General features: G+C 59.6%; 2 protein-coding genes across 4 annotated transcripts in view; both read left to right on the forward strand.

Annotated features, from left to right (window-relative positions):
* The window catches only part of ARRDC1 (arrestin domain containing 1), a 31,611-nt gene extending 19,797 nt beyond the window's left edge, over positions 1-11,814 (forward strand). Inside the window, exons 3-8 of the mRNA XM_082775631.1 lie at positions 4,060-4,110; positions 4,500-4,654; positions 5,142-5,324; positions 5,700-5,876; positions 6,350-6,755; positions 7,483-11,814. Of these exons, the coding sequence (XP_082631757.1) occupies positions 4,060-4,110; positions 4,500-4,654; positions 5,142-5,324; positions 5,700-5,876; positions 6,350-6,755; positions 7,483-7,547 (1,037 nt within the window). The 3' untranslated portion in view covers positions 7,548-11,814. The remainder of the gene's footprint in view (positions 1-4,059; positions 4,111-4,499; positions 4,655-5,141; positions 5,325-5,699; positions 5,877-6,349; positions 6,756-7,482) is intronic.
* A 1,645-nt stretch (positions 11,815-13,459) lies between these two features.
* Positions 13,460-17,671, forward strand: part of EHMT1 (euchromatic histone lysine methyltransferase 1) — a 114,048-nt gene continuing 109,836 nt past the window's right edge. The window contains exon 1 of one of the 3 annotated variants that reach the window (XM_082775412.1): positions 13,460-13,482. In XM_082775412.1, coding sequence (XP_082631538.1) covers positions 13,462-13,482 — 21 coding nt within the window. In that variant the 5' untranslated portion in view covers positions 13,460-13,461. Of the gene's footprint in view, positions 13,483-15,990; positions 16,041-16,397; positions 16,418-17,671 lie in introns of those variants that run through there. The other 2 variants (XM_082775415.1, XM_082775418.1) reach the window with 2 other exon arrangements.

Consider the following 17,671-nt stretch of genomic DNA (forward strand, 5'->3'; position numbering starts at 1 on the left):
CCGTGGCCCAGGCAGGTCTGGCTCCACCTGTAGGGTAAGAGCAGCTTGCCCGTGTGAGCTGCCAGTGGGAAGACTGCAGAAAAACCCGTGGAGCGCTGGTTTCCTCGTTCCTGCACCCCAGCCCTGGCTGCTGCCACTTCTCCCTGCACGGCACGGGGCACGGCACTGCCCTTGCCCTCATTGCTGTCAGCACCGGGCGCACCTGAGCTGTAGCAGTGGGGGCCCGGCCCCGATCACTTGTTCAGAAGTGCAAATACCGGCAGGCTGCGGTTTCTCCCCCTCCCACAGTCACAATAGTGTCCTGTTTTCTCAGTGCCCGTGCCTTGAGCAGGATGGAGGCAGCGTGCTGGCTTGCAGGGAGCACGGGCAGACCTTGGTGGGTCCGTCCAGCCCTGTCTGTGGGTGCACCCAGCTCCGGGGCTGGCTCAGGACCACGCTCAGCTCGAGCTTTGCACGGGAGTGCTGCATGGCCCTGGGGAGAGCCTGTGAACCTCCATCCCTCCACGGCACAGGGAGAGCCCAGCTGCACCCCAGGCACCTCCTGGGCACCCAGGGGAGGGCTCGCTGCGGATCGATGAGTTTCCCTTCTGCACACCATGGACCAAGCCCTCCCTGCCCTCCTCCCGACGAGCAAACGGCCCCTGTCCAAACGTGGCAGGGGACCAGCGGGGCGGAGAAAGGGAGAGTCCCTGTGAGGCCTGACAAATCCCCGCTGGCAGCAGAAGCAAGAAGGGAAATCTCCAAGGTCGTCCTGTGCTCTCCGTGCCGTTAGCGTGTCCCCGCTGCTCCGGGTTTGTTGTTTTCCCAGCTGTGGCAGCAGTCGGGGCCGCAGCTCCTTTCTCTCCAGGAATTTTTAGGGAGGATGTTTCCAGCACGGGAGCAGCCGAGCCCTCTGGCTCAGCTCCTATCGGGAGGAAAGGTACAGCCCCGTGGCAGAGCCCTGCTAATCCAGCTGCCTCCGCTGCCTAATGACTTTCTCAAGGTATTTTTAGCTGTACGTAAACGTAAACTTCAGGAAAAGCTTGTGTGCCTGAATACACAGTGGCCTTTGTTTGAGCTTCAGGGAAGGGTGAGGTAATGGCTGAGCCAGGCTGGGGTGGCCTGCACGGCCCTTTCCCCTGGCTTTGTGCATTTAAAAGCTGCTCGGGAGCTCTGGGGCGTGCTGTGCACTGCCAGGGCCACCCCGGTCCCTCACTGGAGCGTGTCCTTAGGGAAGCCCCTGCTCCCGAGGCAGCTCTGCCTTCCCAAAGGGCTGAGGCAGTGTCTGCATGCTGGGACAGCCACCAGAGGAAACCTTTGGACTTCTCTCAGCTGCCAGCAGCGGTCTCTGTTGTGAATCCAGCCTGGGTGTCCCACTGCCACCGTGGGGCCGTGGTGCACGAGGACAGCCTGGCCGTGCTGCCTCCAACCTGTGCCAGAGCGAGGGCAAGCACTGCGTGTCCCTCGCAGGGTGCCAGGGTGGCTTCTGGTGCCAATTTCCAGGTGAGAGAACTGCGGTGGCTGGGGCAAGGTCAGCCCGTGCCCAGCCTGTGCCCACAGGGTGACCGGGACAGGGGCAGCTGCAGATTGTCCCCTTTGTAACCAGCAGTGCCAGCGTTTGGGCTGGAAGCGCAGCCTGTGGGGCAGAGCTGCCAGCTGGGGAGCCCAGGGGTAGCTGTCCCCTCCCTGCCCCAGTACAGGGGGTCTGTGCACTGGGGTTGCCGGCTTCCCCACTGCCAAAGCCTCCCGACACGTGGCCAAATCCCGAAATGGCTCTGTGATCCCGGGCGAGGCAGGCACGGAGCTACCTCTGTGCCCGTGCCGGGGGGATCCCTTCCAGCAGGGGCGAGCAGGAGCCCCGGGAGCAGCTCAGCGTGGGGCTGCTGCCAGATGCCTGCCCCTGTCCCGCAGGAGCCGGGCTTCCTGGCAGCCCTGCAGCTCTGCCAGGTGCCCGAACACACCCATGCTTTCGTGGGAGCCTCCCGTTTGGTCAGAATCTTCTGTTTTTCTTCTATTTTTGTTCTCCCTTGTCCCAGGAATGGCTCTGGCCCTGAGGTGTTGTGCTCGTCCTGCTGTGCAGGCTCCTGGATGCGGCTGCAGGTGCCTGGGCTGGTGCTCACAGCCCGCCTGCTCCAGCGGCCCCCACGCTCTCACTACGGGCAAGAAACGCGGGTGTTTGGGGGAGCTGGGGCACTGCGAGCACCCAGCCCTTCGTTAGCTGGGCACGGCGGCTCTCAGGGCTGGCACGGGGCTGCTCCAGGCTGTTGGGGTGGCAGGGGAAGGAGGGTGTGTGAGGAAAGGCTCAGGCCTGAAAACCAGGGCTGCTGCCAATTGCCTGCAGCATCTCCCTGCTTAACGGAGCTGAGAGCAGGGCTCATGGCGTGTCCCTGGCTCGCTGCAGCTCTCAGTTAATGCTGGTGCTCGGGTTTGGTCTGGGTGCTCTGTGATGAGCTCTGCTCGGGTGATGTGTTTGGGGTCTGGGCAATGGTATCGGTACCACCAAGTGCTGGTGGCTCCCCGAGCCCAGCCGCATCCCCTGCGAGTGGCTTGGCCCTGGCAGCGTGCCCCTGCCTGGTGCTGCACGGGGCGGGCTTCATCTCTTGTCCCATGCAATTTTAAGGACATTTAAAACTGGAAACTGAGGGCACGAAGGGCTGGCAGGTTCGCTTCCAGCCCGGCTCTGTTTGGCGGCTGTGGGCTGGGCAGGAACCAGGCTGAGATCATGTCCTGGGGCGTGCAGAGAGCAAGGACCTGGCTGTGAGGCCACAGCTTTGCATGGAGCCCCACAAAATCTTGGGCCAGTGACCGAGCACCGGGTTAGTTAGCAAGGCTTTACCCTATAATCAGTGAAGGCACCAGGCTCCCACACTGCTGCCTTTCACCCAGGCAGACTCTCCCCAGCAGGGAGCAGGAGCCCGGGGTGGCTGGAGGCAGCGCAGGCGTTGAGTTGCTTTCTGCCTCCACCTTGTGACAAGCCGGCACGCTGCATTCAGCCTCCATTCAGCTTCTGTCTGGGGAACCGGGAGAGGAATCACCAGGAGAGTGTTGTGGTGGGGTGAGGGGAATGAGCAAACCCCCCCCTTCCATCCTGCACGGCCACCTCTCGCCTCTCCTCGGCTCCCTCGGCAGCAGCCCCAGCCCAGCCGTGTTGGTGCTGTGCCAAGCTGGAAGCAAACCCCCTGGTGTGTACACACAGCCAACAAACGTGGAAAGCCCGCTGCGTCTCGGTGCCTGTCTGATGGCAGGCGGCCTGGGGAGCTGCCCGATGCTGCCAGGTCACGCTGTGGGCTCGGTTTGGGGTCACCGCTGTCCTGGGAGGGGTGTGGGATCCGGCTGGGGAGGGTGGGTTGGGGGATCCTGGCGTTGTAGCTGTGGTTTTAGCTGCGTCTTGGCTCTGCTCTGTGCCCTCGAGGCTGCTGTTGGGGAGTGAGATCGCTGAAGAAAACCAGCGCTGAGGTTTGAGCTTCCAGCGCTGGGCTGCAGCCAGGGGCCGGGAGCCTGCAGCCCTCCCCGAAGCGCTCGGTGCCACGGGGGGGAATTCACGGCCTCGGTTTGCTCGCAGGCTCCTCTCCCCGCTCAGCCTGCCTGGCCTCTTGCTGCCAGTGTGTGGCTCTGCAAGGACAGCAGGGGTCTCCTCTGGACAGGGGGGGTCAAAGCTGGGACTGGGGGTGTGAGTTCTCCACCAGGCTTGGCACCCACACCGTGGCATGGCTCTGCCCAAGGGAAGGACTCAGCATCCCCTCTCCGTGCCCTGGCAGCAGGCTGGGGCTCACTACCCCGGGAAGCGTTCTCTGGCACCAGCATCCCTTCGGCTGTGCCCCAGCTGACTTTATTTCCAGAGTGTCTTACCCTAGAACCCGTTGGGAATGGGGACCTCTCCTGACCCCAGGGGAGGTGGGTGGCAGCGGGGGAGCTGCTCGCTGGGCCTGGAGGGTGAGCGTGGTGGTGTCGGTGGGGTGAAGGCAGCTGAAGGAGTTGTGTGGTGTTCCCCTGGCAGTGGCCTCTGTCACCAGAAGCTCGTGCTCCAGAAATGCTGTTCCAAGTCACCTGTCCCTTACCTCTTCCTCTTGTTTCCCACAGGAGTCCTTTCAGCTGGGGAGCACAACTTTTCCTTCCAGTTCCTGCTGCCAGGTACGATGCAGACGACCAGCTGAAGGCTCTGCTGTGTGAGCCATGGCTCTGCCCGCCTCGGGAGCTGTGCTGAGCCCTGGGCTGCCTGGCAGAGGGGGGCTGGCGGCGAGGCCCAGATGTGCTGGATTCCGACACATCCGAGCGTCCCTAAGGGCTCTCAGGGGGGCTCCTGGCCGTCCGGCCTGCCCACAGCACATTCTGCTGTGGTGTGGGGGTGCCTCCTGTGAGGAGGTCACAGCACAGTCACTGGGTGACCCACGTGTTCAGCCCTTTTTGGGGAATTCTGCTCTGAGATACTTGAGGTGAAGAGGAAAGTTGTTTCAAGTTTGTCAATGTGTGGCTTGACTCAGTCTCACAACGCCTTTTCTTTTTCTCTCTCTCGACTCCAGCCTCTGCTCCTACATCGTTTGAAGGCCCTTTTGGCAAGGTCCTCCATCAGGTGAAAGCTGTGATAGACACACCGCGCTTCTCCAAGGACTACAAGTGCAACAAGATCTTCTATGTCCTCTGCCCTCTCAACTTGAATGACATCCCTGATATCGAGGTAAGAGCAAGGCTTCAGTGCTCGTCCCTGCCACGTGTGAAGTGTGGGAATAACTCTGTGGTTGGGCACCTCTCTGACTGCATGTCCTGCTGTGCAAGAGCAGGATGAGGGCTTCTGCTCCTGATTTATCCTGTCTTGCTTTCTGTCCCTGCTCTCTGTGATTTCTGGCTCCTCCACACATTACTTTGGAAGATGTAGGTGAATTTTCAGCATGCTGAGTGAGATGTCTGCCAAGAGCATTTTAGGACCAGTACCTACTTGTAGAGATTTGGGTTTGGGGAACTTTTTCCGAAGGGAAGAGACGCTGATAGGACAGCACGACTGGGGGGATGGAGGAGTGAGACCTGTTGTCTGTGGCAGTGCTGTGTCAGTGGTTCTTCGTGGCCTCTTAGACCAATATTTCTGCCTGCTTGTTTTGAATCCGAGCATTTTCCTGGAGGTGTTCTGACTCCCTTGGGTCATCATCTCTGTCTCTGTCATTCTGCAGCAGCCCAACACGATGTCGGTCACCAAGAAGTTCAACTACAAGCTTGTGAAAAGTGGCAACGTTATCCTGACCGCCACCTCCGATCTGAAAGGGTACATCGTGGGGCAGGTGATCCAGCTCCGCACAGACATCGAGAACAAATCGGGCCGGGACACCGGGGCCGTGGTGGCCAGCCTGCTCCAGGTAAGCTGAGAGGACGATCCCTCAGCTGGGCTGTACTCCACCTCCCTGAGGCTGCTGTGAGGCTGGTGCAGGTCTCACCACAGTGCACATCTCTTTGCATGTAGCTGAGAGGCGGCAGTGAGGAGTGCAGCCCTCTGCTTAACTTCGTTTCTCTCCCTCTTCCTGGGGAAGGAGGTGGTAGAACATGTCGTGCTTATACCAGCTCAGCCCACTGTGTGACGGTGGGTTATCCTGCCCTGTAACATGCACGTTAGGTTTGTACTCCTGCTGATTTGACAAAGCAGCTGGGTGGTTTTGTGTCCTGCCTTGCACTTGTGGGAGACAGAAGAACATCTGCAGTCCTCCTGCTAGCTGTGTTTAATTCTGTCTGCGCAGAAAGTGGCTTACAAATCCAAGCGCTGGATTTACGACCTGAGGACCATCGCGGAGGTGGAAGGCTCAGGAGTGAAAGCCTGGAAACACGCAGAATGGAAGGAGCAGATCCTCGTCCCAGCACTGCCCCAGTCCATTTTGCAGGGCTGTAGCCTCATACACATCGACTACTACATCCAGGTGAGCACCCTGATGCTCTGGCAGGATCACAGAATCACAGAATCGTCTAGGTTGGAAGAGACCTCCAAGATCACTGAGTCCAATCTCTGACCTAACACTAACCTGTCCTCCACTAAACCATATCACTCAGCTCTACATCTAAACATCTTTTAAAGACCTCCAGGGATGGTGACTCAGCCACTTCCCAGGGCAGCCCATCCCAATGCCTCACAACCCTTTCAGTAAAGAAGTTCTTGGGCTGGGGGGGACCCTGTGCGTGTCGGGGGAGATGCAGCTCTGCTGAGGAACTTGGTGTGACTCGTTTTGCTGGTCAGTGCCTATGGGTGAGGCTGTCCTTGTGTTACTGTGCTCCCTTCTGCATCAAGCTCGGCTGCTTGAGCTCAGCAGATGTGTGGGGTGGGGGGGGCTTTGTCAGGTGAGGCTGACTGTGCAATGTACAACAGAGGATGCCACTGTTTTTCCTTCTTTTCCAGGTTTCCCTCAAATCACCAGAGGTTTCAGTCACCCTTCCCATCTATATCGGTAACATCGCAGTGAACAGGGTCCCTCTGAGCCCCTCCCGATCTGTGCAGCACCTACCATCCGCAGTGGTCCCCAGCGCCCCCCCGGAGGAGGAGGAGGCTGCCAGCGGCTATCACCCCATGGACAATGTCTTGATCCCCACCAAAAGCCATTCCCAGCAGCAGCCGTTCAGCTACGCCCCAGGACTGAGCTTCCAGGAAGCGGACTCTGAGCAGACGGGCTCCCCGAACCACCCCACGCTCTGCCTCTCGACGGGAGCCACCGTCCCTTACTACGCCGAGGGAAACGTGGTGCCCGTGCCCACTGCCAGCTCTCTCATTTTGCCTCCAGAGTACAGCACGTGGGGCTACCCGTACGGTGAGCATCCTGCTCCTGGGGCCTGAACAGGCTGGCGGTGCGATAGCAAATGTCTGCTGTGACGAGAGTCTCTTTGCTAGCTGAAGAGGTTGGAGCATGGGAATGTCAGCCCAGTGGGGCTGAACTCAGAGGGGATCGTGAGATCTCTCTGCCTGCCTTCTCCAGAGGCGTCCCCTCCCATGGCTGTGACAGCCAGCTGTCCGTTCCCATGTCTATGCTCATGCTGCCCTAGGCTCAGCGTGAGAGGATCTCCCTGTTCTGAAATGAGCTTTCAGCCTCCCACAGATATAAAAACTTCTTGGCTTGTGGCGAGGCTGGCAGGAGCAGAGCCAGGAAAGTGATGTAACTGAAATCTTATGTCTGCCTTGGAGTGGGCCTGCATCTGGTCTGGAGACAGAAGCTGTGGGGGCGGGCGCTGAGAGACTGTCCAGGACAGAAAAGCTTGGGGAAATCCCAGCAGGCTGCACTCCTCGAGTGGTGCTTGCCTGAGGTGGCAGAGAACAGCGGTGTGGCATGGTCCTGGCCAAAGAAACCCGTCTGTTAGCTCTGGGCTAACAAGAGATGCTCGGACATGTCACTCGTGGGGCAGGCTATGGGGTCCTGGAGAGATTGCTTGCGTGCATGTGTCAGCAGCTTGCTTTGCTCAGCACTGAGTTACACAGAGCGGGGTGCAGGGAGCCTCCCAAACTCCCACTATAACCACTCTTACTCTGTCTTTCCCCCGCAGAGGCGCCTCCATCCTACGAGCAGAGCTGCAGCAGTGCCAACTCCAGCATCAGCAACGGCAACTAGCCTCCCCTGCTTCGCGTCCCGCTGGCGCGATGGTTCACCGGCCTACTGCAAAGTCTGGTACAGCACAAGGCGTCTTTTTATCTCTGTGGCTGCTTGGCAGGGTAAATGGCACATCCCAGCCTGGGCTTTTTGAGTCACTTTCTTGGGAGGGGAAAAAACAAACAAAAGGGCAGCCAGAGCAGCCCGTCTGTGTGTATGTGTGTTTGTATAGGAGAGGTCTGAACCATCTCCTGCTGCATCAGGTGCTGGAGAAGTGCTTTTGCCCCAGGGATGCCCTCTGCAGCAGCCTGTGTTTCAAGTACTGTAGTCGACACTAACTGCTTTACTATCAAAGCACCTGCGATGCCTTATCTGAAATGCTCCTGACTTGGCATGTCTCCACTGTAGGTTGCAGGCAGGGCTGTGTGAACTTCCTTTCGTGGGCCATGTGCTCTCCGGAAATGCTTTAGGCAGCCCTCCCTCCCTGTCCTCGTGGGTCTCAAGCGTAGCTGAAACAGGTTTATTGGAGTAAACAGGTTTGGAAGGCCAGGGACTGTTACAGAGCCAGAAGCACAAGCCCTCGCTGTACCGGTGTGGTGGGGTGAGTGACCGGCAGCCTTTGGTCCCCTGGCGGTGGGCTGGACCGCTGCCTGCTAGCGGTGAGTGGAGAACAGCCCCTGGCAGCGGGGAGCCTTTTCAGCAAGGGTAATTTCTCAGAAGCCCTGCAGGAGACGGACCGTCCTTGCTTGCTGCGAGGATGACCAGTACCAGTCAGGTCCCACGTCCCATCTCCTGCTCCTGCAGGATACCCTCTCCATCCCTGCTGCTGCTGCCTTAGGCAGGCCAGAATTACACGACAATCAAGTTACAGAAGTCTGTCTGATGCTACCTCTGCGTCTGCCCGAGGACCCCATCCGTGGAAGCCCTGCCTTCTGGGATCAGCCTCCCTCAAGGCTCAGCCTGCAGCCTCTCTGTCCGTGGTGCCACACCGGTGCACGTGGCCTGGGGACGGTGCTCTCTGCGGGCTGGTGCTGGTTTGCTGCTTGCCTCCTGAGCCACCTTGAGCCACAGCAGGATGCAAAAACGAGTGAGTGGGAACACCGACTGCTACGCTTCATTTGCAGCCTCTGCTGGACCTGGCAGGTCAGGGGAAGAAGCTGGTGTACTGAAAACAACATTTTTTTCTTTTGTGCTTTTTTATTTTTTTCCCCTTGTTGTCTAGCTTTTTAGTATTGACTGCCCAAGCTGAGGAAACCACAAACCAGATACTCAGCTCAGAGCTGTAGGCATCCAGCCAAGGCTGAAATTGCAGACTGCACCTTTGGCACCTCGGAGAATTGGTCCCCACGCTTCCTCGTGCTGGGCAGGCAATATCTAACAAACCCGCTGTGAGCGCCACAGCCTCTGCCTCCTCACAGCCCTGGCAGGCAGCTGGGGACAAGCCCTGCTTTGCACTCTTCCTTTGCAAATGCTTTTTATTTCGTTTTATTTTATTTTAAAAGTGTTGAACTGCTTTAAGGATAGTGTAGAGAAGGTGCCGTTCTGAGCAGTGCTGGCACAACATGCACCAATGTTGAAAGAATGATTGTCATTGTCCCTAAATATATATATATATGAGATAAAGTTTTGTTTTTAATGATTGAATTCATAAATACAAATTTTAATGCTGTATTTAATAAATTATTCGAAGAGAACTGCTGTGCTCTTTCATCCATTTCTGATGCTTACCCATCTGCCTGTTCATGCCAAATCCAGGACTGCACCTTGCTGATTTCTTACAAAACGAAGCAAGCTTTTTGCTCTCACCGGGCAGGTGGTGACTTCTGCCAAGGCAGCTCTGGGAAAACAGCCTGGGTGCCGTGCTGCGCGCCCGGCTCCAGCAGGAGGAGGGGGCTTGGCTCCGCGTTGGCTCAGCTCTGGAGCGAGCCCCCACTGCCCTGCAGCAGCGTGCAGTTCCCCAGCACCGTGCCCTGAAGCTGCAGATTGCCGAGCTGGCCCACAGCTCTTACTCAGCAGAGTTCAGGTCAGGAGGAGGTGGAGTGCTGGGGAGGAAGGGGAGAGGGGACTCATCCTTCAGGAGGATGGAGGTGGAACAGCCAAGGTCTGGCTGCTAGGGCTGGACGCTGCCAGCCTGTGCCTTCTCCTGAACAGTCATTGGGAAGAATCTTACTGAAAATGGAAAGGAAGGCTCCTCCCCACCCCCACGGAGCTTGGTGATACCATGTCTGAAGCATGTAGGTGTTGTCTAGATGTTGTCCCTGCCAGCAGCCTGAGGCACGACCTGTCTCATACACAAGGCTCCTTGTTCAGCCTCTGCTCAATCCAGGCTTCTGCCCAGCTTTTATTACTTAGGACTCTCCCCTTTGCCTGGTGGTCTGTGCCTGGCATGAGAAATGTTCCTGATGGGCAGGGCCTCAAGCCTGGCTGCCAAGCTGGCTCACCTAACTTATATTTGCCAGCAGCTGGCTGCTCCTTCAGTGCCTCTAGCTCTCTGTGCAAAGCAAGGAGCAGGCGGCACGCTGCCCTGGGGAGGGGTTCCTGCGGGCTTGGAGGGCACAGGATGGAGTCGGGCAAGGCCCTGGGGGCTGCTGCTGCTTCTGGGTGCTAGGGCTGGGCACGTGTAACTCCTGTAGGGAGAAACTACCAAGTCCTGTGAGCCAGCTCTGGCCGGGCTGCAGGAGGGTGGCACCCTAGGGTGGCACCCTGACATTGTAAGAGCTGTGCTCTTGTGCAAATGCACAGAAATTATTGGCAAAGCGCTGTGGTTTCCAACATTCCCATCCCAGCCCTGTGGCGGGGGTTGAAGATTGATGTAAAGAGCCTTGTTTGTGTTTCATGGACCTCTTAGAAATGGTTCAGGACTGCAGGAGGAAGAGTCCTCCTCCTCCTAAAGCTACCCGCAGTTGTGACCGGGTGCTGTGGCAGCAGGGTCCTCAGGGTCTGAGTACTTTGAGCAGTACTTTTGGGGGCAGAAAAGCAATGGCTGGGTGTATGTGCCCCTCTGGAAGGGGTGAGAGCTCTGTCCCTCCTGTCCTCTGCCTTGCTGCTGCCCCTTCTCTGCAGCCTCTCTGGTTTCGACCTCTTCAAGTCATGGGGAGCTCCTGTAGGCCCCTCATTCCCGACTCCTCTTTCTGAAGAGGAGTTGGGAATTTCTTTTTTCTACAATAAAGACCAAAAAAATCTGGTTCTGAACCCAGCTCTGGGTAGAAAACGTTAGTATGTAGGAATTCATTTAAATTCCTGGCTCAATTTTTAAAGCAATTGTTTGTTCGTCTTGTTCAAAATGGGGAGGGGAAATGGCGGGGTGTGAGCAAAGCTGGTGAGATAATTGTTTCCAAACTCAGCATTCAATGGGAAATACCAAAAATATCATCACCCCCTTTCTACTGCTGCTGCTTTTTTTGTCCGGCATGTCTTTGTCCTTGTCCCGCTCTCCACACGTGCAGCCTCCATAGCTGCGGCTTCCTCCTCGCTGCTTGTGTCCCACCAAGCTCCGCTTTGGCACCTGCTGCTGCTTCCCCACCTGCGTGCTGTGGGGCCGGGGGGAGGCCGCAGCCTCTGCCCTGCTCCCATCCATCTTCATCAAGCTGTCCGCGGGCTGCGGGCGCGTCCCCCAGCACGCTGCAGCTCTGCTGCCTCCCTTTGTCTGCAGCCTCTCGGCCGGCTCCCGTCCTGCCGGGGCTGCGATTCACGGGGTGAACAGGGAGCCGGGCCCTGAGCTGAGTTCATGGGGCTGCCAGCACTGGGAGGGCCGCAAGGGCTTCGCCTCGACACCTCCTCCAGTTCTTTTTGGTGGACGCTGGGTTCTTTTTTAGCTTTCTGCTGAACTTTTGGGAGTTTTGTAAAAATCTTTTCTGCTTGTGCCTGGGGAAGGAAGTTTTCTCAGACACAAGATGAAGGGTGCTCTGGGGCTGTTTGGTTTTTATTTCTGTGTTTTAATATACAGAACAGATATACAGAAATACAAATATACAGAAATTCTGTATTTTAATAGATTTCCAGCTGTCTGCAACAGGACCACGTCCCATCCCTCCTCCCTGGAAGGACTGATGGGGTCGAATGCTGAACACGGGTGCCCGTCCTTGTCTGGCACCCGTGGCTGTGGTTCCCGGCTCTCTGGGCTCTCCTCACAGCTCTCAGGCTTTTATACAGCGTTTCTGACGGCTCTGTACAACCCAACACTTCGTGCGATTGATTACACGCCTTTAAATACAAACGAAGGGCTTTACGCGTTTACCACGCTGTCGGGGGAGCGTTTGTGTCCCGGGGTTTTTAACCACCGAATGTAAAGGGCAGAAAACAAATAAAATTCTCCTTTTGTAAGGCCACGTCTGCCGTTCCTGAGGGGAAAGGGTGGGATTGTGCCGGGCCTTTGGGGGCCCCGCTCGCACCTCAGGGCCTCGGGGCCCCCTCCCCAGCCCCGGGCAAGGCCCCCGGGCCGGGCTCCCCCCGCCGCTCCCCTCTCTGCAGGCGCCTCGCGGCCGGGCGGGGGCAGCAGCGGCCGGCACCGGGCGGAGCTCGGGGGCCGGGCCCCGGTGTGAGGCATGGGGGGGACGTGGCCGTGAGGGGACAGGGCCACGGGGACACGGCCACCCCCGACACCCGGCCGAAAGGCCATGGGCAAGGGACACGGTGCCCAGGGAGCCGCTCCCCGGGGCTGACGCCGGTGTCTGGCTCTGGGAATCGCTCATTAGCGGCTGAACGAGGGTGGTGCTCGGCGCCCAGCTGGGTAATGCTCAGCCCTGCCCTGTGCTGCCCAGGGTTTGTGGCTGTGTCCCCAAGTCCCCCCCCGTGCTGAGCGCTCTGTTCCCACCTGGATCGTTATCTTCACGAGGGTGAGGGCGAGAGGTGTCCCCGCGTGCCCCGGTGGGGATCGGGGTGTGCTGGGGACCCGCTGGCAGCGCTGGAGCCCCCGCCTTGGACACGGCACCTGTGGGGCGGCCGCGTCGCTCCCCTCCTGTCTGCACCCACCAGACGGTGCCACCGTGGTTGAGATCAACACCCCTGTCCCTGTCCTGTTCTATCCCCGTCCCATCCCCACCTCACCCTCGTTCCTGTCCTTGTCCCCATCCTGTCCCCATCCCACCCTGTCCCCATCCCACACCCGCTGCTGCCTGTCTCTATCCCACCCATTCCCATCCCTGTCCCCATCCTATCCCCATTCCATCCTGCCCCCATTTCACCCCAATTGCTGTCCTCCCATCCTGTCCCTCTCTCCCACATCCCCGTCCCACTCCTGTTCCTGTCACCACACTGTCCCTGTCTCACCCTGTCCCCATCCTACCCCCATTCCTGTGTCCCCATCCTACCCTGTCCCCATCCCACCCCTGCTGCTGCCTGTCTCCATCCCACCCATTCCCATCCCTGTCCCCATCTCTGTCCCTACCCCACCCCCGTTCCTGTCACCACACTGTCCCCATCCCACCCCGCCTCCATCCTACCCCCATTCCTGCCCGTGTCCCTATCCTGTCCCCATTCCATCCTGCCCCCATTTCACCCCAATTACTGTCGGCCCATCCTGTCCCCCTCTCCCACATCCCCGTCCCACTCCTGTTCCTGTCACCACACTGTCCCTGTCTCACCCTGTCCTACCCCCATTCCTGTGTCCCCATCCTGTCCCCATCTCACCCCAATTGCTCTCCCTCCGTCCTGTCCCCTTCCCCCCATCCCCACCCCCATTCCTGTCCCTGTCCCCATCCTGTCCCCATTACTCCCCCCGTCCCGTCCCCGTCCCGCCCCCAGCCGTACGGCCCCCTCCCTATGGGCGCCGCCATGTTGCCGTACGGCACGAGCGCCGCGCTGGGGGCCGCCATGCCGCGCCGCGCATGCGCCCTGCCGAGCGGAGCGCCTCCATTGAGAAGAACGAGGGGAGAGGGGCGGAGCCGGGGCGCGAGGAGCCGCCGCGGGGGCGGGGCTACGCTCCGGGGCTCCGGCCATGGCCACAGCGGATGCCGAGGTGAGTGCGGGCGGCGGCGTCCATCTGCCGGGCGGGGGGGGGGGAGAGGGGGGGGGTGCGAAGGGAAGGCGGCCGGGGCTGGGTTGGGTTGGGTTGGGTGGGGGGGGGGGGGCGCAGTGGTACGGCCCGGCGCCGGCCGCCTGGTGCCGCGGGCCGGGAGGGGGCCGTGCCCCCGCCGCGCCGTGGTTGGGTCCGGCCCCTCCGGGGGGAAGAATGTGGGCGCCGCTGCCATTGTGTGCGGGGGGGGCCCGGGACTCTGTATAAGTCACACCCCTCCGCGGCCCGGCCGGTGGTATGGGCCATGCAGGGTCCGGGGTTCCCCCCCCCCCCTCCCCTTCCCATACAGGCGGCCGCGGCGGGGAGCGGCGCCGGCGCCATCCAGGTTCCGGGGCCGCCCCCCCCCATCCATAGAAGCGGCGGGGCTCGGGGCGGCGCCATGCAGGGTCCGGGGCCCGGCGGGGCCGCTGCTGCTGCCCAGCGCCATGCAGGGCCCGGGGCGGCGGCGGGGCGGGGGCAGCCGCTGCCATGCAGGGTCCGGGGCCCGGCGGCAGCGGGGAGCTGCGGGGCCGCCGGGGGCCGGGGGCAGCCCCGTTGTGGGGCGGGGGGGGGCTGGGGGCTGGGGGCCGTGCGGGGCTGTAGGGGCTGAGCGGGGCTGAGCGGGGCCGCTCGCACAAAGCCTCGGGGCTGCCCGCACCGGGCACGGCCACGTGTCGGTGACACGGGCACGGCCGCGGGTCACACGCTGAGGGCACGGCCACCCCCCGGCTGCCCCCCGCCCGGCCCCGTCCCAGCCAAAAACGGCCTCAGGGTGGGAACGCGGAGATGTCTCTGCTCGGGCAGCAGCCAGGCACTGGGATGGGTCCACCAGGGGGGTGTTGGTGGGGGCACCGTCCCTGGGGGTGCCCTGGGACGTGGTGCCCGGGGACAGGGTCAGTGGTGGGGGTGGATGTCGGGGTGGTCACAGCCGGTGCTGCTGGAGGTCTCCTCCAGCCCTGCCCCTGCAGGACGCACACCGTGCCCAAAGGGCCGTGCTGGGGCTGGCTGTGGGCACGGTGTGTGACCCGTACAGCAGCAGGGCTGCCCTTGTCTGAGTGCTGTCCGAGCCTTTTCTCCTCCTGCTCTCGGTTCCGTCACATCCACATCACGGCCTGCTCCCTGCCTGGCTTTGGGCTGTGCCGATGGCCGGGTGCTGTGGTGCAGGAGAAGCACAAGCCCACAGGTGGTCCCCTGGCTCCGTGGCCTGGTGTTGCCTTCAGCTCCCTTCAGCTGTTGCAGTGCGATGCACAGCCCACAGCTCCTCGTGCCCAGGTTTGGCCATGAAATGCAGACACACACCTCCTGTGAGGGGGCTTCTCCCAGCAGTCCCGGCTGGGCCTGCCGTGTGGGGAGCGTTGGGAAGCGTTGCTCTTAGGGCCAGGCTTAATGCCCACAGATGTTGCCGTGGATTACGGGGAGGGAACAGTGACTCCTTTGGAGTTTAATTCCTCCCCTCCCCCTTAGGCTGAGTTAAATCTGGGGCCAGCTCTGGCTTTGCTTATACCCCTCTGAGGCCAGAGGGTGGAAGCTGGTGGCTGTAAATGCAGCTGGGATGTGGAGCCTGCACTAGGTGCTCTGCGCAGGGGAAAGCAGGGGCTGGCATCCCACGGCTGCAGCGTGAGACGGAGCAGAAGCGAGGGGCTGTTTGACTCGGTAGCGAGGGGCACGGAGGTGCAGTCCTGGGGGAAGGTGTGAGCCCGGAGCTGGGGGGCTCTGGGGGGCTGGAAGGGCCCCACCGTGTGCCTGCAGCGAGCTCCCACACCAGCCTCTGCAGGCAGAGCTCTGGCAGCCCGTGGGCTGAAGATAAAACCTTGCGGGACAGACCAGCTCCTGGCCAAACTGTGGGGCTAGTGCGTGAGGGAGAAGCTCTGCGAGCACCGAGGCTTCACCTGCTCTCAGAGGGGAGCCGCAGTGCTGGTGCCTTCTGGCCGCCTCGCGGCTGAGCTGCAGTCACTGACTGCCCCGCTGCAGAGACGGGTTGTGCTGCTGCCTTCCTTTGGCAGGTCTCTCGTATCCTGTCTGCTCTGGTGCTTTTACGTGTTTTAGACCTACTGTGAATGCAGGGCTAAAATTAAAGTTTGAGGGACTGAGTTTACCTCGCTCAGCAAGTTTTAGGATAGCAGAAGTTCACCGAGTTTGACGCTGCTACTCCAGTTCCCATCAGTTCTAGTGTAAAGAGAATCATCTGACTGTGTGTTTCCCGAAATGATCATTCAGTGTGAGCTTGAAAACACAGATTTCAAGCCACGATGTTTTTCCTCAGGCTTGTGCTCACCTCAGGAAGGCTGGTGCCTGCATGCTGAGCAGGAAGCAAGGTGTGCGTGTGGCTTTGAATGAAGTGGTTCTCCTCAGAAGTTACACTGCATTTTTCATCATTTTTTTTTCCTGTCTGTTCAGATCTGTAACATCTTTTTTTTTCTGGAGATGCAGCTTTGATCTTTAAAGTGAAGAGACGGCGTGCAAGCCACAGAGAGGACAGATTTCCCCACTGTTCAGCACCCTGAGCTGAGAGCGGATCCTCGGTGAGTTCAGCACCTGGCCGCTCCCCACGTTTTGAAGGCGAGGGCTCGCCAGCCCGAGCGGTTTTGAAAATCAGGCTCGCGATGCTGCGGCTTCGCCCCGGCTTTGATCCTTGCTCTCATCCCCTTAGCCAGCTGGTGCTGGGAGCACGCTGTAGGCAGTCCTCCGCCTGTGCAATGAACTCCCTACTGGATTAAGGGGCAACATTCACTCATGTCAAAGAGCTTCCTATTCATGGGTCCCTGGCTGGAAGGAGGTTGCTGTAATAGGCCACCGAGTGCAGGAGTGATAATAGGAGAAGCCAGGACCTAATGAGCAGTGCCTTTGAGCAGTCAGCACGCAGACGATTTTCTTCGGTTTCCCGCTTTCTGTTTTGCAGGTGACGCAAAGTCCAGGGCTCCTTTCAGGCCTGCCCTGCCCTTCCTCCTCTCTCATTTACTCCTGCCAGCTGGTGTCACAGGCGAGGAGAGGGCTCTGCTCTGCTTTCCCAGGGCCGCTGCCTTCAGCACGGAGTCTGTGTCAGCGAGCTGCCTCAGGAAACCTCGGTGCATTTTAAACCCTGTCCTCTTTTTCTCCTTTGTGAGCTGCCTGGGAGCCGGCCTGCCTTGTGGCTGCGGGGCAGAAGTTCCCTGCCTTGGGGCAGCGGGGTGTGATGATACTGCATTGATGGGAGACCCCCACGCAGGATTAATGTGTGGGTTTCAGTTGGGTCAGCTTTAACACGCTGTGCAACATTTTAGCAGCAATTTGTGTGAGGAGAGGGGTTCCTGCCCTGCTTGTGCCATCTGGTAAGGGCAGGAAAGTTTGTAACTGCTTTAGAGGCTTTGATGTGAGGGTTACTTTGCTAATATGTTAAAATTGCGCCCTGCCTTGGGCTCTGACAAAACGTTACGGCCCCAAATAGGTGCTAACATCTCCTTCCCCAGCAGGAGCTCTCCCTACTGTACCTGGGCTGTGCTGAGCCAGCTGACAGCTGACAGGGGCTGCTTGGGGACCGTCCTTTCCTTCCATGTGCACAAACTTTAAATGACAACAGATTGGGCAAATGCGACTTGTGAAGTTTTAAGAAAACAACTGAAGGGCTCGTTTGAGGCTAAGCTGATGTGGCTGAGCCAACGTGACTGAAGGAAGCGTCTGAAGAACAGTTTGTCAGGTCAGGGCAGAATCAAAGGCCTGGTTTGTACTGTGACAGAGCCCTTCCAGAGTGATTATGCTGGCTGGAAAGCAGGATGTTTCTTTTTCTTTGCTGAAATAGTAACAGTAATAAAAGTCCTTGCTGCGGACATAGCTCTGTTAGCTTAGGGGTGATTTCAGGGTAGCTCTTTTTGCTTTCTGAAGCAGAGGCTGGGGGTACCTTTGAGAAGTTTTGCAGACTTAGTTGTCTGTCTACAAATGCAAAGGAATTGCTCTCCCATCCGCCCTAGCTGTGCCAGCAGAAGGCCTCGCAGAGGTGCAGGTAGCAGCAGGACGAGGGGCAGCAGCTCTTCCATGGCGGGGCCGCTCGGGGCCGTGCAGGCAGGGAGCTGGGTGAGCCCTCACCCCATGGCCAGCCCCAGCACCCCGAAGCAGTGAGTGCAGTGCCCGTGCCCCAGGGTTTTGCACTTCCACACGTGCCTCTCTGCTCCAGAAGCGG

The sequence above is a fragment of the Aythya marila genome (assembly GCF_965140915.1).
Source record: "Aythya marila genome assembly, chromosome: 19".
NCBI lineage: Eukaryota > Metazoa > Chordata > Aves > Anseriformes > Anatidae > Aythya > Aythya marila.